Source organism: Callorhinchus milii, unplaced genomic scaffold (genome assembly GCF_018977255.1).
Source record: "Callorhinchus milii isolate IMCB2004 unplaced genomic scaffold, IMCB_Cmil_1.0 Scaffold11, whole genome shotgun sequence".
Taxonomy (NCBI): Eukaryota; Metazoa; Chordata; class Chondrichthyes; order Chimaeriformes; family Callorhinchidae; genus Callorhinchus; species Callorhinchus milii.
Window position 1 is genome coordinate 2,094,710 of NW_024704752.1, and position 23,562 is coordinate 2,118,271.

The 23,562-nt window shown below is 44.3% G+C and overlaps 1 protein-coding gene across 3 annotated transcripts in view; it reads left to right on the plus strand.

Annotated features, from left to right (window-relative positions):
- The first annotated feature begins 3,215 nt into the window (after positions 1 to 3,215).
- atp11b (ATPase phospholipid transporting 11B (putative)) overlaps positions 3,216 to 23,562 on the plus strand; it is a 53,465-nt gene continuing 33,118 nt past the window's right edge. For all 3 annotated transcript variants that reach the window (XM_042338983.1, XM_042338982.1, XM_042338984.1), the window contains exons 1-11: positions 3,216 to 3,354; positions 14,367 to 14,483; positions 16,003 to 16,092; positions 17,772 to 17,852; positions 18,204 to 18,311; positions 19,553 to 19,681; positions 20,516 to 20,619; positions 20,736 to 20,783; positions 21,141 to 21,205; positions 21,726 to 21,807; positions 22,610 to 22,760. In XM_042338983.1, coding sequence (XP_042194917.1) covers positions 3,328 to 3,354; positions 14,367 to 14,483; positions 16,003 to 16,092; positions 17,772 to 17,852; positions 18,204 to 18,311; positions 19,553 to 19,681; positions 20,516 to 20,619; positions 20,736 to 20,783; positions 21,141 to 21,205; positions 21,726 to 21,807; positions 22,610 to 22,760 — 1,002 coding nt within the window. In that variant the 5' untranslated portion in view covers positions 3,216 to 3,327. The remainder of the gene's footprint in view (positions 3,355 to 14,366; positions 14,484 to 16,002; positions 16,093 to 17,771; positions 17,853 to 18,203; positions 18,312 to 19,552; positions 19,682 to 20,515; positions 20,620 to 20,735; positions 20,784 to 21,140; positions 21,206 to 21,725; positions 21,808 to 22,609; positions 22,761 to 23,562) is intronic.

Below are 23,562 nucleotides of genomic sequence, written 5' to 3' on the forward strand. Positions count from 1 at the left end.
TTTGCCTATCTAACATTCATTCCATTTCCAACCAAATGTTAAAACTGAATTCCGTATTTGCACAGTGATTGGTGAGGACTGTCCACAAGGACATCTTCCTGACTTGAAAGGCACTATCCAATGTAATTTTGCATTGTACTTTGTGTAATTCCTGAACTGTGCAATAACACGTATTAAACTTACAGTAATGTCATTTTTTGGTTTGTTTCCTTCTGAAAACAATTATGAGATGTTTTGAAGACGTAATAAATGCAAGGATTATTATTATGAGATTGGTGGCAAGTGAAAGGTTAAAATGAAATTTGCAAGGATATAGGGAAAGAGCAGGGGAGTGGGACTGACTGGGTAGCTCTTCCAAAGAGCAGGCACGATGGGCCGAATGGCCTCCTTCTGTGCTGTAATATTCAAAATTCGCTGCGTACAATTTAAATGGCACACTTTTTAACAATGGGTGGATCCTTCAAGCGCTTTAGGAGGGATAATATGTAGGATCCACTTTCCCTTCCAAAAAGAGAATCAGAGTTGCCCTTGATCACTCGTGCTGCACTTGGAAACAGGCTTGCCAGAAATTAACATACGTTTGTAGCCCAAATCCAACCCAATACTAGCCCAAAAGTAGCTCAATATTATGGGTATCGGGTAGCATAGAGTGGTCAATTTAAATTAATGCTTTTGAAATAATAGTCATTGCATTTGATATAGACCCTTATCACGATGTCGAGATGCCTCAAAATGTTTCAGAGAATATGTTGTAAAGTAGATTGACTGTGTATTTTGTGGGCAGAATGAAGCAGCCAATTACTCACAGCAGTGTCCCATGAACAGTTGTGGATTGAGTGACCAAATTTTTTAAAAAAAAGGGATTATTACCCTCGGAAAGCGATCCACCAACCAATTAACAACTGGGTTCCTACTTACTGATAGGTAAATAGAGGCGTATGGAAAACTCGGGAATCAAAACCAAGTCCACTCGATTGCGAGGCGAGTGCTCTAAGCTACGAGACTTGCACAGTGCAACAAAATGCATATCCTAGTATATTTTGTGAAGCGCTTCAAGATGTCTCAGCAACACAATGACACACTTTATCAAATGCAAGGATTATTATTATGATCTGACCCATATTGCCCGCATACTCACCTGTAGTAAACTGCATATCCCCATCACACCAGTTCTCGCGAGGCTCCACTGGCTCCCTATTGTCGAACGGATCGATTTCAAGATCCTCAGACTTGTTATCAAATCTCTTGATGCCCTGGCACCTCCCTGCCTCTATGCCTGCTTACCCCACAACCCGCTGCCTCCGCTCGACAGACTCTGGCCTTCTACATGTCCCTCGTGCCCTCCGTTCCACCATCGGTGGCCAAGCTTTCAACAACAAAATTACATTTGTAAAGCGCCTTTCACGTTGGGAGGATGTCCCAAGGTGCTGGACAGACAGGGTTACGGGCATGAGCTGGGGTTTGGTGTGGGGAGTGTGGAGGGAGCGAACAGGATGACGGGGTTAGGAGGTCGCAGAGGTAGGGGGAGCAAGACTGTGGAGGGCTTTGAAGGTGAGGACCAGAATCTTGAACTGTATCCTCTGGGTGATGAGAAGCCAGTGGAGTTGGGCAAGGATGGGGGTGTTAGGGTCAGAGTTCTGGATGATCTGCAGACTGTGGAGGGAGAAGTTGGGTAGGTTGACAAGCAGTGAGTTTGCATAAACAAGACCTGAAGGTTCCGGACTGGCTTAGCAAGGTGGAGTGTGCAACCATGGATGGTGATACTGTCAGCATCTGACGTGAGGAGGCGCTGACAGGAGCCAATCAAGAGAGCCTCGGTCTTGTTGACGTTCAACTGAAGAAAGTTAGCTCTCATCCAGGACTTGGATGTCCGACAGACATTCAGTCAGGACAGCAGTGGGTCCTGGAGTCGAGGGTGGAGGCAAAGATAGAGTTGAGTGTCATCCGCATACATGTGGAAGTTGACCCCATGTGTGCAGATGATGTCACCAAGATGATATTGAAGAGGAGGGAACCAAGGAACCTGAGGAACATCGCACAAGATGATCTGGGGGTTAGAGAAGATGAAGTCCAGGTTGTGTGAGAGGTCAATCTGAACCAGGCAAGGCCAGCTTTCACGCCCCGAAACTCTGGAAACGTTTGTCTTGCCCCTTCCTTCCCCATCCACGACTGTTTGTGGGACTCTGCTGTGTGCAATTGGCTGCCGTGTTTCGCCCACAAGATATAGTCACTACACTTTACAGTATATCCTGTGAAGCGCTTTGAGGCGTCTCGATGAGGTGATGAGATGCTATATCAATGCGAGTTTTATTATTATCTCCAGGTCGCTCCTGAAGACCTTCCTCTTCGTCCGTGCCGACAGTCACCTCACCCTTTACCCCCCCCCGCGCTCTCCCCCCCAACCACCCCGCGCCCCCCCCAACGCCCAACGCCCAGCCCCCCCGCCTGCTACGCCCCCCACGCCCGCTCCCCCCATCCCGCCCGCACTGCCCGGCCCCCACCGTTCCCTCCCGACCGCTCCGCCCTCTCTCCCCTGCCCTTCCTCGCCCCCCCCCGACCGACCTGAGCTCTCTCGCCCCCGCCCCCCCACTGCCCCGCCCCCCCACTGCCCCGCCCCCCACTGCCCGCCCGCCCGTCCAGTCCGCCTGCTCCCCCCGGCCCCCCCCCCTCACCCCCGACCGCCCCGCCCCCCCACGCCCCCCCTCCCCCCCCCGAACCGCCCCGCCCTCTCCCCCAGAGTCCTGCCAAACTTGTTGTCGGAAGATCTGATGATTGACATCCCCTGCAGTGACGGGATGGAATGGGGGGAGGGAGGGGAGTGACACGTGTGCGATACACCCATCATGGCGGCGGGCGGTGACGCACCGGAAGTGAGGCAACTCCTGGTCACGACGACGGGAGGGCGGGGCCTGGCGACGGGAGGGCGGGGCCTGGCGACGGGAGGGCGGGCCTGCGCTTGGCACGCAGGCGTAGTTGTAACCTCCTCCCCCCGCCCACGGCTCCCCGAGTGCCGGCCCGGGGGCGGGAGGATGCGGCGGCGGTTGCTGTCGCTGTCGCTGCGGGAGGAGGACGAGCCCGAAGTCGACATTACGGGTGGGAGGAGAGGAAGAGGAGGACGGTGGTGGAGGAGGAGAAGGAGGGGCGAGGGCCTGAAGTGAAGAGGTTACCCCCCCACCCCCACCCCCCCCACAGGCTCCTCCCCCCTCCCCGGGGGGGCGCGAGACAAACGGCAAGACGGAGTCTAACGGGAGCGACAGCCGGTGGCGGCGCTGGTGGCCGCCGTGGTCCCGGCCTCGGTCGGCGGGGGCCTCACTGGCCTCGTCGTCGATGATCCGCTGGTCACGGAGGCAACTGGTGAGTGAGTGTCTCCCACACCCCCCCACCGAGAGCTGTACCGTACGGCCTGTCATCTCCCATCACATCCCCGGGCTCGCGTAAAGCTGTCGCTGAGCTGCGAGGGGGGAGGGGGAGGGAGGGCAGGTTACACCTTCCCAGCAGTTAAGGGGTTGTTGAAGGGATTAAACCCCCCCCATGAAAGCGAAATCTGAGGCAAGTTCCCCCCCCACCACACACACACCCCCCCCTCTGTGTATGCAGCAGTAAATAGGAGCCCAGTTGTTAGTCGATTGGCGGATCATTTTCCTGGTGGGGGTGGGGGGGTGACAATCCCCTGAAAAAGATAATACTAAAAATTGGTCACTTCAATCCATGACGGTTTGCGGGGCACTGCTGTGCGGGTTTGGCTTGGCGGCCGTGTTCAACCCACAAAATACACAAGTCAATTTCTTTTGCAGTTCCCCCCCGTCCCCCCCCTCCCCCGTGAAGCGCTTTGAGACCTCTTGAAGATACGATAAGGCGCTATATCAAATGCAAGGATTATTATTATTATCCCCAGAGCAAAGGGACGCGGTTTGTAGAGCCCCGAAATGGAAGAAAAGTTTGTATTGTTGGGCCCCCTACATACTACTGGATGATCATACTGAAATATATAAGAATAATTCTTGCATTTGATATAGAGTTTCACACGACATGTAGTCACGTGAATTGACTGTATTTTGTGGGTGAGATGACCTACTTAATCTGCCCATTAAGTACACAGTCACAATCCACTTTACAGTAAATCTTGCGAAGGATTGTTGTTATTAAGCTGGTGTGTGTCAAATCTACACACGTATGATCAATCGTGAAGAAGCATTAGATGATGTAAATTGAAATGCTGCGCCTTGGGACGTACTCCCGATGTGAAAGGCGCAATACAAATGTAATCGTGTTGTTGTAAATTGAACGGAGGGAGAGGCAGTTCTCAGAGCAAAGGGGAGATAGGCAGCACAAGGAAACTGCTCGCTCACTGGGAGCATGGATTTCCTTCTTCATTGAGCTGGACAAGAACAAAGTCCAAGCTTGCTTTTGCAGTTTGTGTTTTTTTAACGCTGTAGCCCCGGTTGCTGGTGTTTCGATGAGTGGACTCCACCCTGCTCTGCATGTTGTTTCCTCATCGTATTTAACAGGCTGTAAATCCCCCATAAAAGTTTATTTTGCCTCTTGCTCTGCTTTCCCCTACCACACCACGATACCAAGTCCTACCCCTTTCAACAAAAACAGAAGGTCGCTGGGAACACTCAGGAGGTCAGTCAGCATCTATGGAGAAAGAAAAGTGAGTCAGCGTTTTTGGTCTATGACCCTTCGTTCAGAAAGTTAATTCTGACGAAGGGTGTTGGACTTGAAACCCTGACTCACTTTCCTTTCTCCATAGATGCTGCTTGCCTGTTGAGTGTTCCCAGCAGCTTCAGTTTTTGTTTCAGATTTCCAGCATCTGCAGTATTTTGCATTTGTTTCTATCCCCTTCAAGTTGTGTTGCTTGTTGTCCCTCTCTTAACCCCATAGCTATTAAATTTAATATTTCTCCTTTATTTTAAGCGGGGTAGGGGGGAGAACTTCAGAGGAAGAGAGATTCAGAGCATGCCAAAATGTACTAAATACTTAAATATGGCCTAAATGTTTTGGCATCTCACCAGAACCTACGAAAAGCATCTTCAATATTAAGACTAAATTTAAAGTAATGGCCAAAATCTGAAAACTCTGAAATGAGTGCAAGTTTCGAATATTTGCTTCTGATGTTTCTCCAGCCCAGAAACAACAGTTTTACCCAATCTAGCTCGGAGAGATCATTTTCATTGAAAAATACAGGGAACTCCTGATAACTCGACCCTGGCTTAACTTCTCACTACCACCTAAATTATTGTGCTATCAATATCCCAGCCACATATATTTATGTATTGATACATATGCCTAACTCTGCACTCCGGATAACTGCCCTGAGCCTGTATCCCTTGGAGCAACAAGTTATCAGGAGTTTGCTGTATTTCCAAAGTTTGAGTTAAGACATCACCCCAGTCCCCCCCCCGCCCTCAAATTTTACAATTAACATGTTGGTTGTGTTTGAGTACTGTTCTGAGAGGTTTCATCACTTTGCTTCATTTTATTCGATGCCTTTGTGTTGTGGTTTACAATGTTGGTTATAATATTGAATGTATGGACATGAAATACGAAGACTGCTAAAACCAGTAACCAGCGAGATCATGACGCATTTCATGGGGGATGGGGGGGGCGGGGTGTTGAGAATGTGGAATCACTACCCAAAAAACTGTACAGAGGCAGAATGAATTGGGTGTTCTTAAAAGAGAAAGGTACGTACATAGGATGTTATGATAGGAAGGTGTATTGGGCGGTGGGGGAGACAGGATTAAAGAATTTTCCACAATCTAAAATCTGTCAGAATAAGCTCTATGAGTTGAATGGCCTCCTCTATCATTTCTGTTCCGAAGGGTTTGACGTTAAGTTGCTTGTTAAAAAGAAAACAAACGCTTCTCTCTCCTGATAATGAACCCAAACTTACAATTATTTTTCTGCTACAGTGACATTCGAAAAGTACAGTGCTTACAGTAGCTTGAAGCATAAAGAATAAAAAAATCCAGAGTAGTCTGTCCTAAATAATTTTTAAATAGTGTTGCAGTGTTATACTGACTGCGTTCTTTGCAACAGAGAAAGCAAGAAGGGGTAATTTGAATTGTACAATGCTTCAAACCAGAAATCCCACAATGCCTTATGTCTCCTTTCCATATTCCTCACCCCCCAAAAAAGTAATCTTTTGTGCATGTGGTTTTAATTTGGAATGCATATTACAAAACTCTGCTGTTCCCTCTTGGCATGTGCACTCAGGCTGATGACTGCATACCTTTTGTAAATTTGATTTCCTGAGCTACATTAAATCAAAATGCTTGGACTCCTATGCCTTCCACAGATCAGAGTTTGGAATCCACTAAATGAAGTCTAGTTTATTTTAAAAAAAAGTTCTTGTCTGGGAGGATTCTCTGTACTCAACAACGTGGCCAAAATCCACAACTTTCTGTCTGGAGGAGAAATGAGAACCTTTTGGGTTTGAATAGTAGTACATCAGAGTACTTCTACTCATAATAATCCTTGCATTTGATGCAGCGCTTTTCACGTCAGGCGGATGCCTCAAAGCCTTTCACAGGATTTACTGTAAAGGATAGTGACTGAATTTTGTAGGAGTATCTCACAAATAGCTGTGTAGCTCAAGCGCTCCAGGATACTACCCTGTGTGAAGCCGCTGTATAAATACAAGTTGTTGTTGTAGATGGTGCAGAGAGTGAAAAAATGCCTGTTGTCACTTCTTCTCCTTCTCCCTCCCATCTCCCATTAAAGAAAGTGGTGTGACACTTGTCCTTTCGTTGATGTTTGTTTGTTTAATAGAGTTTACTCACTCAATAGAGCGTGGAAATCAGATGTACCTTCCAAGGTATTGAACTGTTTTGAAACATGTTTTAATTCAGCTTATAAAGGTAGCACCTGCCGTTTTCCTGTCTGCTTGTGTTCAGGTGGAAATTAAGGATTCCATAACACTATTCAAAAAGAGAATCGAGTTTCTCCCAGTGTCCTGGCCAATAATCCTCCACATAAATTGGTCATTCACCCCACGGCTGTTTGTGAGATCTGACTTACGCAAATAGCTGTTCGTTTACCTATAAAATAAACAGCCACTCCATTTGACAGCAATTATTTTTGAGATGTTTTAGTGTGATAAGTGTTAAAAATGTACATTTTTTTATTTATATGAGAAAGATAAAATGCAGAATGAGTGCTTGTTGATTTGTACTCACTGAAGATGACAATCAAATATGACAGTCTGAGATGTGTTGGGACACCTTAGAGGTGAATGTTTCCTGTAATGCAGTGCATGTAAAACGTCCACTTCCTATGTGGTGTGAGATTCAAGGAAGTCAGTTTAAAAAGCACCAACTAAATATCTAAATATGTCTCAAAGTATGGGCTGGAGGAAAGGTGTAAAAAAATACTGTTAAGTATAACATTTTGGCTGTTTGCATTGGTCTCAAAACCAAGGTTTATACTTCATCCGCTGTTGAGAGCTTTGTGGTTGCAGTAAAGCTATGAGTTATTTAACCCTTTTTTAAATCAAATTGCATTTTAATTGACTTTAATCAGCTTTCCAACAAGGCAGACGTAATCTTCAGCTTCTATTTTTACACTCGGCTGACAATATTTTCTGATGGATGTACTCCAGATATTTCAGCTGTCAACTTGGAGTATGAATGTTACTGAGGTTGTGCTTGTTCTGTTCCGCATCTGATTTTAATAAAGTACAGCAGAATACAATTCCTCATGTTTTGTTCCACGTTCAAAAAGGATCATTCTTCCATAACAAAAAGTTCAGGGAGATTGTTCTGCTTAAAACGTTTAAGCGCTTCATGACGCGGCACACATGAAGGGCGCCTTATAATTGTTGCAAATAATTGTTGCTGCACTGGGTTTTCCTACTAATCGCAATTGTCAACCTTGATTCTTGTCCAATATCCATATTGCCAGGTGGGAAGTGATGTGAGGGGTTGGTTCTACATCACCTCAAATTGTATTGGGGCAAATCTACACACATCACGTGTTTACTTTAGTTTTGTTTATCTTTGGGACCAAGAGATTCTTGGGCAGAAAAGTTTAGTCATTCAGAGAGGAAAATCTTCGAATATAAGGTGATGTTGAAGTGAAGAATCCTTGCAATTGATACAGCACCTGCCACGTCAAGGCAACAAACACGTCACAGATAAATGCTGCGAAGCAGACAAACTACTTGTAGGCAGACACAGCAAGATCCTGTTTCACCCACAAAGTATACAGTCAAATCACGTTGCAGTATATTCTGTGAAGAGCTTTGAGATATCTCAGCGATGTGATAAGGCACTGTGCCATATGCAAGGCTTATTATTATCTCATAAACAGCAATAAAGAGAGTGATCAATTTATGTCACGATTGTTGGCCAGAAACCCAAGAGAAATTCCTTTTTCTTTGCGGTTAGTACTACGGCATCATTCATCCAAAGGATTGAGCCGCTGCTAATGTGGCACTTCTCTAGTGCTGTGCTTGAATGTCACCCAGGCTGCTGCTCCACCCTGCACCTGACGGTACCATATTAACATTGAGTTTCTTTAAACTTTGTTCATACCTTGTTGTGGTAGGCAGGAAGCCTTTTATACGCAAAGAGTAGCCTGAGAGCAATGTCAACTAACCTGCTGACACCTTTTTTTNCCTCCTTCCATTCAGATGCTTTGCCTAACTAAACTTAGTGGAAATGTCAAGCCTTTTTCTTTATTTGCACATTGTACTATCCTTTCACTGAGGCCTGTACACTGGTTTAGTGTTCCCTTTCATAATATTAGTATTTCCACATGCACTTGAGGAGTGGTTTCGAGTCACAATGTCAAAAATAAATCTACTATGAAGGCTGTTTCTATACATGAATTGTTTAGGGACAGTCTCCACTGAAGGATGCAAAACTGTAAATTCACAGGTGTTTTTTTTCCTCCATTAGTTAATACATGCCCATTGCTGTATCAAGGATGCTCTATTTGTCACATTTCTGTTGTGTTTTGTTCGCCTTGTTGGAACATTGAATGTGTTTCAATAAAAAAAGGTGATTGTTGCGTTCTAATTAATAAATTCTGTTATTGGCTTTGGTCTCAGAACTTCATCTGATGGCTCAGTAGCTCCATGTTTGCCTCCAAATACAAAGTCTCTACACTTGACAGCAATTACCTATGAACCACGTTTTAGTCACTATTGCAAATGAACCACATGGTATGGTAGTGAACTGTGCGAACCAGGAGGGTCCTTGGCTTTTGGTTTTAGAAGGTGGGAAAGAAATCCTGCTCCTGATTGCTATCCAGTGACTGGTTTAGGAAATAAGTGTGGACTTAACAACTTAATTTGTCAAACTGATGGGTTCTTCGTCATTGTGCAAAGAAGGTCAAGGTGCAATATCCACAAGCATAACGTGTGTTTGACAACAAGTTTCTTGTTGAAAAGTGGCAGAACTAAAAATGTAACAGAAAATCGTCCCCACTTAATGATCTTGCAAAACTCAATGTAGTGGTTTGGATGGAAATTGTGTTGTTTGTTAACAACAACAACAAAATTATATTTGTATTGCACCTTTCACATCGGGAAGATGTCCCAAGGTGCTGGACAGACACAGTTACGGATCTGAGCTGAGGATTGGGGTGGGGGGGAAGCAGGGAGATCGAAAGCACGGTTGAAGAGGAAGATCTTGCGGATGATACCCAACTCTATCTGTCTGCCTCCACCCTTGACTCCAGGACCACTGCTGTGCTGACAGAATGTCTGTCAGGCATCAAATCCTTGATGAGAGCTAACTTTGTTCAGTTGAATGTCAACAAGACCGAGGCTCTCCGGATTTGCTCCTCACCTCAGGCGCTGACAGCATCACCATTCCTAGTTACACACTCCACCTTGCTAAGCCAGTCCAGAACTTTGGGGTCTTGTTTGACCCTCACCTATCCTTTCTACCCCACATTCGCCATGCCCCGCTCTGCCTACCCCCACCTCCGCAATATCGCCCGGTCCGCCACTGTCTCACACCCCAGGCCGCCGAAACCCTCAAACATGCCTTCATTACATCGAGGCTCACCTATGCAAATTCACTGCTTGTCGGCCTCCCCAACTCCTCTCTCCACAGGCTGCAGATCATCCAGAACTCTGCAGCCCATGTCCTCTCCTGCACCAGGCTCCGCGACCTTATCACCCCCATCCTTGCCCAACTCACTGGCTTCCCATCACACAGAGGATACAGTTCAAGATCCTCGCCTTCAAAGCCCTCCACACGGTCTTGAGCAAGACCACGGAGGGCTTCGAAGATGAGGACCAGGATCTTGAACTGTATCCTCTGTTAACAATGTGGCTCTGGAAAATTTGCACGGAAACCGTTTCAGGACCACGATTGCCTGCAGACTGTCAGCAGTCTGAGGGCAATCGTGGTGTTGGCAGAAACCAGAACAGAACACTCTAAATGAAGATAGGTATGAAAAAGCTCTGGTAGTGCAAGAACGGAAATGAGCATTATAACACATACTTTCAATACTAGGCAGAGCGCGTGGGCAAAGTGTGAAATTCTTTGCTGATTAACTTTATATTGGAAATACTGTAGTTGTCGTCATTGTAGTCCTGTAAGAGCTTGGCAGAAAAATCACTCAACAGCATTGGACAATACAGCAGGTTCTTGATTATTGTTATAATAATAATTTGATATAGCACCTTATCACAATGTTGAGATGTCTCAAAGCGCTTCATAGAATATATTTTAGAGTAGATCGACTGTGTATTTGAAGGCAGTACGCGGCAGCCAACTGCGCACAGCAGCGTCCTCACCTTCAAAGCATTTTTTTTGAGGGAACCCTGGAAAGCACCCCGCCAATCGACTAACAACCGGTTGATACTTGTGTGGAGTAAGGAAACTTACCTAAGGTATTGCCCTAACCAGGAATTGAACTCGGGTCCTGTTGTTTGCGATGCGAGCACTCTACCCGCTGTGCTACAGGACTCCATTCGTAGTTGCGACTGTGGCAGTGTTTAATGTATTGTATTTGTGTAGTCAGTTTCCAACGTCAATGGCAACTTGCATTTATATTTAAACAGCTCCCTTCACTCGGGGTAGCATCTTGCGGCGCTTAACAATGGCGTCATTTGACGTCTAGCCTGAGGAGAAAGGAGAGGTGACCGTAGACACAGTTAAGGAGGTTGTTAGGATCTACACCAAGTGATGGTGGAGAATTTCAATGCAGACAATATGACAAAGGGAAAGGCACAACTACTTGGCAAGGAATCTTGATCACGGCTGTACCAGCTCATTTGAAGGTGTAGCTTTCCAGCGATGACTAACTTTTGCAATCCAGCTTGACCAGATTTTACTGCGGGAGCCCAGGCAGTCAGATTGTAGCCTTTAACCTATCTTATTTCTCCTGGTTGAGTGCCTTTGTTTGCCTTTCAGTTCCTATTTTGTTTTAGCAATGCAACAGAACGAAACTCATGATCATAGGGAGATAGTGTGTGTATTGTACGATATGATATTTGACATAACATATCTTTGATATGATGGATGATGATTATAGTGGAATGTGACAGCACTGCAACGCACCATTTAGCCCTCGGCTGGTGTTCTCTCCACACACTCGCCCTAATTTAAAGGGGGAGTTAGTGCTATAGTGTGACCGTGCTGTGTGTGTGACAGAGAAACAGGTTTGTGGTGTGACTGAGCTGTCTTAAGCAGGAATTTGATCATGCTGATATGACAGGTGATTTGTTAGAGAGGATTACGACATGGAGGATATAAAGCTTATTATTATTTTACAATAGCAATTCGTAAATTGCCCTTTAGTCTTTTGCTTTACTGATCCTATCCTGGTGCAGTAGAGCAGGGCTGAACTTGACTGTTACCTGCTAGTCACACCAATTATTCATCTTGCAGAAGTGAAATTGCAGGGTGTTCCAACCTTTTGGCTGCTGAGGGATGGATGCTCTATTTGAGAAACGTTGCATTAGCAATTTGCTTTGTGTTTCCCTTCCAGAAACACAACAACATTTACAGGTTATGGAGGGAGCGGGTGGGCAAGATGAAATGGTGAGGTGGAGGATGAAATCGGCCCACAGGCCACCAGTTGGACCACCCTGGATGACATTGGATAATAATAATAATAATAATAATCCTTGCATTTGATATAGCGCTTTTCACGTCGGGAGGACGTCCCAAAGCGCTTCACAGAGTACACTGTAAAGTGAATTGACTGTATATTTGTGGGCAAACGCGGCAGCCAATTGCGCACAGCAATGTCCCACAAACAGTCGTAGATTGAAAATGACCAATTTATTATTGTTTTTAGTTTTGGAGGGATTATTATTAGGCTCTGTGTGGAGTAAGGAAACTTGCCCAATGGTCCAAAGTTGTCAGTGAACGCTTTAGTTCCTTTTTTTTCATGAAGCAGAAAGTCCCCCGAGTCCTCTGCTCCACCTATGGCGGCTGTGCTTTCAGCCACTACGCCCCGAGGCTCTGGAACTCCCTTCCTCACTTCCTTCACCTCGCCCCCCCCCCCCCCCTTCCTATTTTCAGGTCTCTGCTGAAGACCTTTCCTTTCGACCACGCCTTTGGTCACCTTCCTCCCCCTCCCCCTGGCGCGGCCCCGGGATTCGTTATTGTGAAGCCCTCTGAGACACCGTCCGGCGTGGAGGGCGCTATATGATCTTTGTGGTTGTTGTATCAGTATAGTTACTCATTTTGACATCAGCCTCGAATATTAAGAAATCAAAGGAGTTGTGAAACTTTGATGCAATCGCTTGCAGAGATTGAAAGTACATTCTTGAAGCATTAGGACATTACAATAATTTTCTCTGACTCTCGTCTCAGTGTTGCAATACTTAACTTTGGTCAACACCCAGCAAATCCAGAATTCTCCACCCTCCCAAGTGTCATCGACTTAGATATTTTTTTTCTCTCAGAACTGGCAAACTTGTTCAGTTTGTTAGCCTAGTTCACAACTAGGTGAAACAGTGGTGACAATTTATACTTGTATATCGCCTTTTAATATAATAATCCTTGCATTTGATACAGCACCTTATCACATCGTTGAGACATCTCAAAACGCTTCACACAATGTACTGTAAGGTGAATTGACTATATATTTCTGTGGTCAAGGAAAGTGCTTTACGAAAGGGTTTGGCGGGTGGGGGGAAACTGAGATGAATGAAATGGCCAAAAGCACAGTGAAAGAGGTAGGTCTTCAGATGGGACGTGAACCCAGAGGGAAGAAAAGACATCAAATCTTTTTTTTCAGTTCACTTTTCCAGGGGTACGTTCCTGTGAACAATTGTACATGTGACCTCTTGTAGTCGAAACTTCACATGGAAAGTTGTGGTTTCTTCCGATTCAGTCGGTTTTGCAGTTTAATGGCTCACGGTTGCACATCAAAGTTTTAATGAACAGATATGTCTTGTACTTTGTTTGTTTTTTCCCCCTACTCCCCCTCCCAAATTAATGAGCCAAATATGGAACTATACAGAATTAGGAATTGAATTAAAAATTAATTTAGTTTTAGTTGACTTAAGTCTTTTGAACCCCCAACCACTCCCCTTGTCCTATCAGTTTATCGGAACCCATCAATCGTGTCTTGAGTTATTTGTGCTCTGGGATCGCTATTTTATTTGCATTTTGGTTCACAAACACTAACACAAATTATACCAAAGTGGACCCAAGGGAGTGTTCTGGTGCATGGGTTTGAGAAAATGTAATTAAAAATGTTTGGCTGAGATGATTCAGCAGATTAGCTAGAGATGCAGACATGATTAAGTAGGCTTGCAGTCATTGTAAAAAATTGCATTGAGTTATTAAACTCACTTAACTCCCACCTCATTCTAAATCCGTGCCTCTTCCTTGACTGCCTAAGATGGCTTATGTAATTTCAGAGTGTAGGGTACTCTTTAGAGAGCTGACTTAATGCATAGAGCCCTTGATCCACAATTCTAAGAGCACTTTGCAAAATACAGTAGAATGATTAAAGTAGTCAATGCAGTCCTGTTCTGTTTTATTTGAGAAATCAATCACGTGAGCTGACATAATGTTACATAATAATGATGATATTCCTTGCATTTGATATAGCAACTTAACAGATCATTGAGTCGTCTCAAAATGCAGTATACACTGTAAATTGAATTGATTGTATATATTTTGTGGGTGAAACGCAGTAGTCAAATGCACACAGCAGTGTCCCACAAATAGTGGCAGATTGAGTGACTGCATTTTTTTAAGGGAATGTTATCCCTGGAAAGCGATACGCTAATTGACTAACAACTGGGTTTCCACTTACTGCTAGGTAAACAGAACCGTATGGAGTAAGGAAACTTGCCTAAGGTTTCTAAAACGAGTGTTGCTTAGATTTTTATAGAATCTATTTAATTGATGCGAGATACAAAATATTGATTTCTCTTTCAGGGAATCGACCCACCCAATCAGCTGGATACAAGGACAGTTTACATTGCCAATCACTTTCCACCACAAAACCATTACATTCCTCAAAAGTTCGCTGACAACCGGATTGTATCATCCAAGGTAATAAGGCTTATAATTTTAGTTATATAATAATAACCCTTGCATTTGATATAGCGCTTTTCACGTCTTCTCGACGTCCCAAAGCGCTTCACGGAATATGCTGTAAAGTGAATTGACTGTATATTTGTGGCCAAAACGCGGCAGCCAATTGCACACAGCAATGTCCCACAAACAGTCGTGGATTGAAAATGACCAATATATTATTGTTTTGTTTTTGGAGGGATTATTATTAGGCTCTGTGTGGAATAAGGAAACTTGCCCAAGGTTTCGCCCTCTGCCTGGAATTGAACCCAGGTCTCTCGCTTGCAAGGCGAGTGCTCTTACCACTGAGCTACAAGACTCCACTAGTTACTGGCTTTGCGTTTGGATGAGACGTTTAACCGAGGTTCCGTCTGTCCAGGTGGACGTGAAGCATCCAATGACACTTCTGAAAAGAGATGGGAGTTTCTCTTGCTGTTCTGCCAACCTCCTGAGTGTTGTCCTACACTTTGTTCCTGTTCGTGAGACCTTTCTCTCAAACACAAGGTCTGCTGCATTTGCGCTTAATACAGGCAGACAGTAATTACTGTGAAGCACTTTAGGATATTTTGATATGATAAAGTGCTCAAAAATAAAAAGCAAGATTCCTTGTCATGTCTGCTTTTGGTATATTTAATCCATATCAAGTGGGTCGTAGTTGATGAGAACAACAGATGAGTGCCTTGGGACATCTTCCTGACATGAAAGCGGCTATACAAATGTAATTTGTTGTTGTTGATTGTCCCTTGATGATAATTGGTTAATGTTACAGGAAGTGTATGGTTGGTTTGGTGTTTCAGGTGTGCTTCTGCCCAAATCTCTCTGCATAAACTATAAAAATCCATAGATTTATTTTATCATTGACTGTCTGAAAATGTAAACAAATTTGGGCTTTCCTGTGGTAATATTGAGCAGTGAAAAATCTTCACCCTGACCATGATGGGCAACCATGATGTAAACATTCAAGTGCTGAGTTATGAATAAAGGCATACAGTGGAATGCCGGATATCCACAAGCCAACTAGAGGCATGTCTATTTATCCACATCAGGCTTTGAAGTAAGCATAAGGCTGCAAGATACTGGTAAATAAAAGCCAGTTGTGAACACATGTGAAAAGTTACTAGGCACCCAATTTACTGCAAACAGTTCTAAAATCCACACCACTCCCCATGTGGCAAGATCCTGATCGAGTCTTTTTCATTGGGAATGTCAGGAGCTCAGACTAGGAGCTTCCCCCTCGCTGATCAGATCAAGGGGGAGACAATAGAAAGAGCCTTAATTTGGAACACTATTATAATAGTCCTTGAATTGATATAGTGCCTTTCACGTTAGTAGGGGTGTCTCAGCGTGCTGCACTGCAATTTACTGTATTTTGCAAGCGATTTATGCGCTCTTTTTAATAACAATCCTGAACTTTTAATTTGACATCATTAGCCATTGCCTCTTGGATTTATTTAATTGCAGTTTGCCAGTATTCTAACTTTTTCCCTCCTTTTTTCAGTACACCGTATGGAATTTTATTCCAAAGAATTTATTTGAACAGTTCCGAAGAATAGCCAACTTCTACTTTCTTGTCATTTTTCTTGTGCAGGTAAGCGAGTCACATCTGCACCATGACCTGTTCTGCCTTACCCCACCTCCAAAACATTGCCCTGCTCCGCTACTGCCGCCAAAAACATCCATGTATTCATCACATCTAGGCTCTATTATGCTAACTCTCTGCTTGTTGGGCTTCTCAACTCTTCCCTCCACAAGCTGCAGATCATCCAGATCTCTACAGCTCGTGTCCTCTCCCGCACCAGGCTCCGTGACCCATCACCCCCACCCTTACCCGGCTCCACTGGCTCCCCATCCCCGAGAGGATAGAGTTCAAAATCATCATCCTTGCCTTCAACGCCCTCCAGAGCCTTGCCGTTTCCCAGCTCTGCGATCTGCTAATCCCATGCCAACCTGTCTGCTCCCTCCGCTCAGCAGGCTGTGGCCTGCTCCACGTCCCCCACCCGGCCCACCTTAACTGTCGACAGTCGGGCCTTCAGCCTTTCTGCCCCCGCTCTTTCGAACTCCATCCCACATTCTCTTCGCCTCGCTCCCTCCCTTACTATGAATGATCAAGGCATGCCTCAAAACCCTCCTCTTCAACCATACCTTCGGCCAATCTCCCTGCCCTTCACCCTCCCTGATCCCAACCTTCGTGCTTGGGTCCAAATCCCTGACTATCCAGCATCTTGGGATGTCTTCTTGACTTGAAAGGTGCTATATAAATGTAATTTTGTATTGTGTCACTAAAATTGCGTATTAGTAAAAATGTTTACCATTTAAATGTATTGAGTGCATGAGAAGTCACCTTGAACAGTCCGTCAAATGACCTGCTGATCTTTGCTTCTGCAAAGATCCGTTGCTTTTTGCTGTTATGAGGATAAATAACCCTATGCCAAACGGCTTAGAAATCCAGCCTCCGACACTAACTGACAGCATCGGGAGCCAATTAGAGATCAGGCCTCTGCCATGTGGAGCTCCCAAGTGGACACGAAATGTGGGGCGGGGGGAAGCAGTTAGTCAGTCTCAGAGGGCAGGGTCTTTACTGTGATTACTCTCAATGTTGATGTGTATCAAAATGAGAATTGTGATACAGAAAACATTTACCCCTTGCAATCAGTTAACAACAGCAATGACAAATTACATTGTACAGTGCCTTTCACGTCGGGAGGACAACCCAAGGCACATCGCAGTTGAGATTCTTACCAGGAGGGGAAGTGAGGGGCTGGCAGTGGATGGTGGGAGGCGGAGGTGGGGAGGGTGATGCAAGAAATGCACTCCCCACGCTGCGGTCAGCTGGCTTTGTAGTATATTATTATAATATTACCATCGTATTGGTAATAATTTTGAGGTTATGTTTAATTCTATTGGGATTGTAAACTCCGGACAGAATTCAGATTACAAATGGTAGATTTTTTGCTTGCTTTTATTGCTCATAGTGTGGACTAAAACATTTGTTTTAAACGGCAATATATGCTGTCCATTTCAAAGCAGCTGCTTATGTTTATACAGTTAAACCTCTCAAGTTTTATCAGTTGGTAGCATACATTTAATACGATTTATGCAAAGTATAAATTATGTCACTTGCATATATAAACTCTTGAATGGGATTTGGGCAGATGTATGACTTCGGCGATTTATACAGATCAGACTTGTGCGAGTTCTACTGTACGCTGATACCTTCAATCTGTTGGACATTAACATTGCCTTTTCATACTTTCATCTCCAATCAAGCTTATGATCGATACGCCCACCAGCCCCATCACCAGTGGGTTGCCACTGCTCTTTGTAATTACAGTTACAGCCGTCAAACAGGTAAGAGATGGCTTAACAGGTTAAGGTCTCATTCATTCACATTCGCATGTCAGTGTTTACTCATGGCTGTGCCTTTTATCATCTGTGGCTGATATGGAGCCAGGCTAACTTCCAGCCAGTCTTTGCTACTTTATACACGCCACATCATTACTGTTCGTTCTCTCCTTCCCTCCCTCATCCAGTGCTCATTTGGTAGGCATGACTCATCTGCTGATGGAGGCAGAAGATACAATTAATGCGTGGGCAAAATTAACTTGTATCCTTTCAGAACTTTTTCGCTACGTGCTCCTGCTGTGAATTCTGACATCTTCTCTCCATTAGATGATTGATTTGTCTCTCTCGTGGATTCAGGGTTATGAAGACTGGTTACGGCATAAAGCTGACAACGAAGTAAACAGTGCCCCTGTGTTTGTGGTTCGGAGCGGTTGCCTCGTTCAAACAAGTTCAAAAAACATCAGAGTAAGTCTTGGCTTCACCTGCCTTACTGAGGAAGTTGGCGAGTTAAATGCAAGTGTATTTAGTAGAAAAAACTATTTTGCAAAAATTTCTCAGAAAACAACAAACCTGGATTTATCTGTGAAAGTGGAATGGTTTTAAATCTCAACAAAATGCAAGGGTTTTCAATTTAAGCTCTGTATGCTTGGCTTGTTGACACCCAGAGAACTAACAATATGCCTTTGCTTAGTTACTGCTTTTCAGAGATACGACACTTTAGAAGTTGTGCTAAACTTGTGTTTCGAAATGTGACTGAAATGTTCTGTCTTGTTACATACCTAAATTACTGCACGTCTGCCTGACAAGCTGTAAAGCAATCCGATTGAAGTGCCATTTTTAAAACCTATTTTGTATTGAAAATATGACTCTTTATTTGGCTCTCAATGTGTTTTCAGCTAATGCAATGTGGATGTTCTTATCCAAGCTGAAAACCTAAGGCCAAACCAATGAGCTCCCTAGAGTTTTAATCCCAACAGTCTTTTTTTTATTGCTTCATATTCCCAGCATTTGAAGATTGATGGTGGTTTTTTTTTCTCCCAGGCATTTTTTTGGGTTGCTCAGGAGTTATGGATAAATGCGTCACTTGGCACTTAACGTTTCTGTAGGAAGTCTCTTTCCCTCGCCCGCCCCCATTAAAGGCTAAATAAGTGATTGATCTTCAGGGATGCAGCATTTCCAGGAAAATATCCGAATGATGAAGGCGACAAATAATGAAGGCGGCAAATACATTGACAGGAATGATTACCATGAGCGGCTTAATTTAATTAATTTTGCCATAATGACTGTGCTGAGGCCAGTAGTTTGATATTTGCAAAAGAATGGCTCATGTATTTTTTTTAAACTGTTTGCGAAAGTTGAGGTGTGAACAGGAAGATAGCAGGTGCTTTTTCTGGCTGTCAATAGGTGTCTGTATCACACCTTGTAGATTCTCTTTGGCATACACTGCTTACAAAGCTTTCCAGTACCATTGTGGCTGAAAGGCAACTTTTGTTTAATTAAACTGTGTGGTGTATGTGTGGGTTGAGTTGGGTGTGGGGACGTCCTCCCAACGTGAAAGGCGATATACGAATGTAATTTTGTTATTGTTGAGTTGGGCGCGGGCCGCGGGTTGCGCCCCGGGTTGGGCTCGTTGTGTGTCGTGTGAGTGAGAGAGATCCCAGCATCTCTTGCTGTGAACTGGTTAGCAATTTTTTCTTTTGGCACAGGTTGGTGACATTGTGCGGATAACCAGAGATGAAACGTTCCCTGCAGACTTGGTCCTGCTGTCATCAGATCGGCAACTGGGGACATGTTACGTCACCACAGCCAGCTTGGATGGGGAGACAAACCTGAAGGTTACTGTCTGAATAAACTTCCTTGCTCACCCGCTACAGGGATTTTTCTCCTGTTGGGACATTCTATCAAACCCTATCACTTTTCTTCACAAAAGAATTTCTTCATTAAATCTCTACTCGCAAGTAGATTGCTGCCCTCCCAGCGAGAGTAAGGTGTAATTTAGTAACATTTTCCTCTTTGAAATGTTCCCAAGCTGGGAATCGCCTGCGGCTTTAGTAAAAGCCACATTCTTGCTAACCTGAGGTCAGTAATTACAACCCCCTCCCTGCCACTGCCATGTAATGCTGATGTCTTTGGCTCTTGGCTAGTTGACAAGTGAGGATAAGATACCGGAAAACCACACAGCATGCTGTGTTTTGTGTTGCTGGAGAGACCAAAGAAATGACACATTTTTGGAAGAAAATACCTGGGATGAATAGAACAATAACTTGCATTTATATAGCGACTTTCACACAGGGTAGTACCCCAGAGCACTTGACAGTGGCATGACGCCGAGCCAGAGGGAGGGGGAGGTGACCATAGGCACGATCGAAAAGGAAGGTCTTGAGGTGCGACCTGAAAATGAGGAAGGAGGGTGCAAGGCAGAGGGATTGAGGAAAAGAGTTCCAGCGTTTCGGGGCATAGTGACTTAAAGTGCAGCTGCCGATGATGGGAACGGAGGGGATGAGGGATGTGACGAATAGCGACATGAAGGTTGATAGATGCTTTACTTTCACTCAAAGCGTTCAGAATCAATGAGGGAGTGAGTTGTACTTAATCTGTGGAAGGAGTCAGGCTTTTTGGCTGAGTGTTATCCACTCCGCCCTCTTATTGTGTGCTACGTCCTCTTGCAGACTCACATCTCAATCAAGGAGACGTCTTTGCTGAAGACCTTTGCAGAACTAGACACCCTGTCAGCTGTCATTGAATGTCAGCAGCCAGAGCCAGACCTGTACAAGTGAGCAGATCAAGCCTTTGACAATGTTGTGATTTGGTTCCACGAGGATTTTGTTTGGAAATGACACCTGAAATTTCTGTATTTCGTCTTGATTTTGTAAACCGTTTCCCTTGCAGATTTGTGGGACGAATGTCAATAAAAACCCTGACAGAAGAAATTGTTAGGTATGATGGCTTTTAACAATCTAGTCGGGGAAATCCAGATTAGCAAATGTGAATACTTTGTAAAATTGTATCTCACTCTCCTGATCTCAGGGAATGATGGAGTGAGGTTACGGTTGGTGTAGCTGGTAGTAATTGTGCATGTAACCGGAATATGTTTATTTTCATATAATGGATCAAATATTCATTATATAAATATACAGTCACTACACGTTACAGTATATTGTGTGAAGCGCTTTGAGACGTCTTAAAGACGTGATAAGGCGCTATATCAAATGCAAGAATTAAATATTCTTCTTAGTGAGGTTGAACACAGTCTGGATTAAAGCTTTGTGTCAATTTGCTTTGTGCATCCCTCAGGCCCTTGGGTCCAGAGAATCTTCTCCTGAGAGGAGCAAGCCTGAAGAACACTAAGGAAGTTTTCGGTAGTACTTTTTTTTATTTTTGAGTTGCTTTGTTGAACTTTCTCTTCTAATAAAACAAGTCTATTTCAGAGTGTTATCATAGGGTTTAAAAAGAACTCTTGTTTACTCTGTTTACTCTCCAGACCTCTGTTTACCTAGCAGTAAGTAGGAACCTGGTTGCTACACGATTGGCCTATCACTTTCCGGGGGTAATAATCACCCCCCCCACCCCCTCTCAAAATCAACTCAACTGGCCACTCAATCCATGACTGTTTATGGGACACTGCTGTACGCAATTGGTTGCTGTGTTCCCCCCACAAAGTACCCAATCAATCCACTTTACTACATATTCTGTGAAGCACTTTGAGATGCCTCAGCGACTTGATAAGTCACTATATCAAATGCAATTATTATTAATAGCCCAAGTAAAAATTGGCTAGACCTGCTCGTATCAAAGCCCTTTAGTCCTCTGCTTAATAGAATCATAGGTGATTGAAGATGGCGTTCTGTGCCTAATGCAAATTGTGGTACTGCTCTCCAGGTGTGGCTGTTTACACGGGGATGGAGACCAAGATGGCTCTGAATTACAAATTCAAATCGCAGAAGCGTTCAGCAGTGGAAAAGTAAGTTTTTGTTTTCATAGGAAGTGCCATAATTTTATTATTTCAAACGAGTCGACTTGGTACAGAACCAGAGCAATTTAAACGATAACAGTTTGAATTTATAAAGCACTCCTCATGCAGGGCAGTGCTTCAGAGCGCTTGACAGTGGCAGAGCCTAACTCCAAGCCAGGGGGAGGTGACTGTAGGCATAGTTGAATAGGAAGGTCTTCAGGTGTGACCTATCGATGGGGAAGGATGGGGCAAAGCTGAGGCATTGAGGGAAGAGTGTTCCAGAGTTTTAAAATGTGTGCTGGCTTTCTCTGCATAGATTTGGGATGTTTATTGTCAAAACATCTCAAAGAACTTCACAGGAAGTTGCCGTTAAGTGTTGTAAATAAGTATTTATTAGCAAACACCGCAGTCTGTTTGCGTGCAGCAAGGTCCCACCAGCAGTCATAAAGTGTACCAAGCAATTTATCTGGAGGATCGCTGGCTCTTCTCAAATGGAAAAGTTTGTGCCCATTGACCTGTTCCCATGTTGTAATGTTTTATGTAAGTAAATGATTGGGATAACTAATAATGCAATATTGTGTGGTGTGTCAATCTAGACTATGCTTAAAAGCCCCAGAATTGGGCTTGAACCCTACAAATTTCCAATCCAGAAGCAAAAATGCCACTAATGGAGTTCAAGAATTAATCAGTACATTGGAAATGTTAGCCTGATTTTTTAATTTAAATAATTTCCGAGACCGTGGTGATGGATAGTAGTGATATTGTTGAGCATTATGAAACAGTTAATTTAGATTATTGTCTTAATTCCCAGGTCTATGAACACCTTTCTAATAGTGTACCTGGGGATCCTGTTGTTTGAAGCACTGCTTAGTACCACTCTGAAGTACGTCTGGCAGGCTGACCACAAATGGGATGAACCGTGGTACACTGAGAAGACAGAGAAGCAGAAAAACAGTAGCAAAGTGAGTATACCACATTCCAGGGGAAAAATCTTTGCCTGGCTGCTGAGCAACCACTTAAGAGCGATTATGTTGCAATTTCCCCAAACCGCAACCCTTGATAATGTAATTACTCTAAAGTGTAGTGGCTGTTTATTTTAGACAACAGTGAGAGTGCTCTATGCACAACAAGGATCCATGAATAATAAGGACAGCCCGCCATTGGCAGGCAGACCTTCTGCCACTCTGCCCCCACCCTCTGGAACTCCATCCTGCAGTCCCTCCACCTCGCCCCCTCCTTTCAAGACCCACCTCAAGACCTTTCTCTTCAACTGTTCCATTGGTCACCCTCCTCCCCCGCTGACCCTGCGCTCCACCCTCCCCTGATCCCGACCCCCTGCATGGGTCCGAAACACTGATTGTCCAGCACCTTGGGACGTCTTCCCGACATGAAAGGCGCTATACAAATGTAATTTTGTTATTGTAAGGTAATCAATGGATGTCTGTTGGCCAGGATATTAAGGAAGAATTACCTATTCTTTTCCAAAAGTATCACAGGATGTTTTTAAGTCCACCTGAATGGGCAGACTGAAGCTCAGTTTAGCATTCCATCAAAGGGTTAGGCACCTCTGCGCCCTTTAATATTCTTCTCCCTCTTGTATATATCCAATTCCCTTTTAAATGGCTGTTATCCATATAATTATACAGAACAAAAGGCGGTCATTCGGCTCATTGTGTCTGTGCTGGCCCTTTGGAAAAAGCTATCCAAATCAATTCCACTCTCCCGCTCACTCCCCATAGCCCTGCAAACTTACTGTCCCCAAAT